The sequence below is a fragment of the Dendroctonus ponderosae genome, unplaced genomic scaffold, assembly GCF_020466585.1.
Source record: "Dendroctonus ponderosae isolate FM_Combo_2020 unplaced genomic scaffold, Dpon_F_20191213v2 Dpon_F_20191213_6, whole genome shotgun sequence".
NCBI lineage: Eukaryota > Metazoa > Arthropoda > Insecta > Coleoptera > Curculionidae > Dendroctonus > Dendroctonus ponderosae.
The window spans coordinates 2080415-2083480 of NW_026018814.1; the positions used below are offsets into that span (position 1 = coordinate 2080415).

The following is a 3066-nucleotide window of genomic DNA, read 5'->3' on the forward strand; positions in this document are numbered from 1 at the left end:
TCTATTTATCAATTAAAATACGTTTCGGTGTTTTCCACCATCATCAGTTTCTATGTGTAGCGTTGTTGCTACTTTAAGCCTTGGCATGCATTTTCTTGCTCGGCAAAAAATGCATGCCAAGGCTTAAAGTAGCAACAACGCTACACATAGAAAATGATGATGGTGGAAAACACCGAAACGTATTTTAATTGATAAATAGACAATAAATGACTGAAGCCCAGGAATTGATTTTGATTTGGAATTGAAACAGTCAGGAAAGTATGTTTCGATAATAATAATAAAACTCAACGTTGTTGGTTAATAAGCCCTAATCTTCGGGGGAATTGATGGGCATTCCCTTTCATCTAAGGTGCAATCGTTTACAGCGCGATAAGTCAGGCAAACCTGGAAAAAACACGTCCATTAAAAATGCCAACCAAGACCCCCCATCACTCTTCAACTTCTCCGGTTTCAGCGTCCATCCAGCTCAGCGTGTGCTTCCTCCAGTGCTCCTCAAAGGGCCTTTTCCTCTGGTTCCTCACCGGCTTGGAGTAATCGTACTCATCAACCCTGATTTTGCAGTCGTCCCTTGCATGCGCCCCCCGAGATTCTGTCCTTGCCTCCATGGCCATTATCGCCTGCAGAGCGTTGATGAACAGATTCTTCAGCTCGCAATATTCCACCAGGTTCGTGTTCCAAATCATGCCATGGTCGTGCATTTGCACGTTATCAATTTCCTTGTACAGCTCCGCCACTCTGCACACGCCTTCGCTTAAAGTGGCCTCTGTTCTGAAGACAGCCGCGTATTTTTGCATATGCTTTTGGAGCTGCAGCCTGAAGCAGATTGTGCGGATGCACAGGAGTGATCCAGGAAAGTGTTTTGGTTGCTACCTCAACTGGCCAACCGTGTGCTTGCCTTTGCTGTACCGCATCCGATCGAAGTTCTGCAAAGCTTCTCCTCCGATGGAATCGTCCGTTCGCACTGCGGCGCCCGGACAGTCTGTTGCGGTGATGCTTTCAGCTACAGCTTTTCCAAACACGACAGTTTCCAGCAGGGAATTCGCCCCCAATCTGCAAGCTCAATGAAGATGTTACCTACTCCCAGGAGATGATTGATGGTTGACCTGTTTGCGCCATGAACTCCCACAGAAGAACACTCCCCACACGCGTAGAGCCCTCTGACCAATTGGTCCTTGCCTGGAGCGACTTGAGTCATCACCTGCCCTTTGTAGTTGGTGGGGATGCCTCCCATTGTGTAATGGACTGTTGGTATCACCGGAATGGGTTCCCGTAGGATATCAACAGCCGCGAAGGTGAAGGCTGATTGTCGTATCCCCGGCAGCTGCCTCTCGATGGTTTCCTTCGGGAGGTGGTGCAGCTGGAGGTTGATGTAGTCCTTGTTAGGGCCGCAGCCTGCAGTGGGTTTTGGTTTTTACATGAGGTGAGTGGGGAGGTGGATCCTACCTCTTCCTTCCATGATTTCCACAGTCATCGCTCTGGCAACCACGTCCCTGGAGGCCAAGTCTTTGGCCTTAGGCGCATGGCGCTCCATGAATCTCTCCCCTTGGCCGTTGGTGAGGAATCCGCCTTCGCCTCTCGCGCCTTCTGTTATCAAGACGCCCACCCCATAAACCCCTGTCGGGTGGAACTGGATGAACTCCAAGTCTTGAAGCGGAAGCCCAGTGCGAGTGATCATGGCGGTTCCATCCCCAGTGGAGGTGTGAGCAGCTGTGCAGGAAAAGTAAGCGCGTTCAAACCCGCCGGTGGCAATCACGGTGTTTTTCGCCCAGAATTTGTGGATGCAGCCATCCTCTAAGCTCCTGCAAGTTTTCCCGTCCAAATAACCGGTGAGAGAAATGCTGGGTAGGTACCAGGCCAGAACCCCGCGGCATTCATCATCAGCCATCAGCAGATCCAGCACGAAGTATTCGATGAAAAACTCCACGTTATGCCTGCAGGCTTGTCCATAGAGCGTATGCAGCATGTAGTGGCCAGTGGCGTCCGCTGCAGCACATGTGCGATGAGCTTGGCCCCCATCTCCAAACTGCAGCGTTTGGCCCCCAAACGCCCGCTGGTAGATGCGCCCATCTTTCGTTCGGGAAAATGGCATTCCCCAATTCTCCAGCTCTTGGATGCAGGTTGGGGCCTCCTTGGTCATGTAGTGGATGGCGTTTTGGTCCCCAATCCAATCAGATCCTGCCAAATGAAGCCTCTTTAACAGTGTTCTTAGACTGGCCTTGTGCAGGCCCTGCCTTTGACTGTGTCGTAGTGGTGCCACACCCAGTAATCGTCCTCAAGGTTGCTGAGGGCGGCGTTGATCCCTCCTTGGGCCGCCACAGTGTGCGATCTGGTAGGGAAGAGCTTGGTGATGCAGGCGGTCTTGAAGCCGTTCATAACTAGGCCAAAGGAGGCTCTCAATCCGGCTCCTCCGGCGCCTACGACTATGCAATCGTATTGGTGATTTACTATGGGATATTTTTGCGATATCTACGACAGGAGTTGTATTGAGTAAGTATTGAGGGTTGAATCTGCTGGTTTCTTACATCTCCACTTCCTTTGATGCATTTGGCGCTCAGTCGCTGAGTCGAATAACGCTTTCTGAGGGGCGTTTGTAGAATCGCTAGGGATTTGTGGAAGTGTTTGCGTAATTTCATCATTTTTCCACTTGAGGTTTGTTTGGCAATTCGTGCAGGTGACACTGTCGTGGTTGCGTCAGGGCAAGTGGGCAGGTGGACACTGGTTTTTTTACATACAGGGTGTTTCAGTTAAACTGATTTTCCTGATCAAACATGAATGCCTTCAGCCAACGGTTCTTCCGAATGAGAAATTCCGCAATGGCCATCCGACAATGTCTGCACGTTCACAACGAGCGGGATAATATAAAGATACATTGGCGAACGGCATTCAATGTCTCGGTAATTCAATGTTATGGTCAATAAATTCAGTAGTTAGTTGGCAAAGACAGTGGGATTCCGAGTTATCAGAGTGTGCTCCATTAGTGTGAAATTCCTTTGGAATGTAAATGATCGAGTTATGGGCCTGGAGCTAAAAATGCTAAGCAGCCGATATAGTTATTAGAGTAATTGG

The 3066-nt window shown here is 49.7% G+C and overlaps 1 protein-coding gene across 1 annotated transcript; it reads right to left on the reverse strand.

Moving 5' to 3' along the window:
• Positions 1-221: 221 nt before the first annotated feature.
• Positions 222-2700, reverse strand: LOC109536492 (succinate dehydrogenase [ubiquinone] flavoprotein subunit, mitochondrial). Its single transcript, XM_019902731.2, has 8 exons — positions 2523-2700; positions 2232-2466; positions 1851-2175; positions 1444-1799; positions 1104-1392; positions 871-1050; positions 441-813; positions 222-384 (listed from the first exon to the last, which is right to left on the reverse strand). Exons 1-8 carry the CDS (start codon positions 2634-2636, stop codon positions 298-300), a joined length of 1959 nt encoding a protein of 652 aa, XP_019758290.1. The 5' UTR covers positions 2637-2700; the 3' UTR covers positions 222-297.
• Between the last annotated feature and the right edge of the window lie 366 nt (positions 2701-3066).

Bases quoted from the DNA above. Each gene is read 5' to 3' on its own strand.
- LOC109536492 (XM_019902731.2), bottom strand. From the start codon at position 2,636: ATGATGAAATTACGCAAACACTTCCACAAATCCCTAGCGATTCTACAA. The intron at 1,800-1,850 runs GTACCTACCCAG...GAAAACTTGCAG, and splicing joins TGCCGCGGGGTTCTGGCCTG to GAGCTTAGAGGATGGCTGCA. The intron at 814-870 runs GTAGCAACCAAA...AATCTGCTTCAG, and splicing joins CACACGGTTGGCCAGTTGAG to GCTGCAGCTCCAAAAGCATA.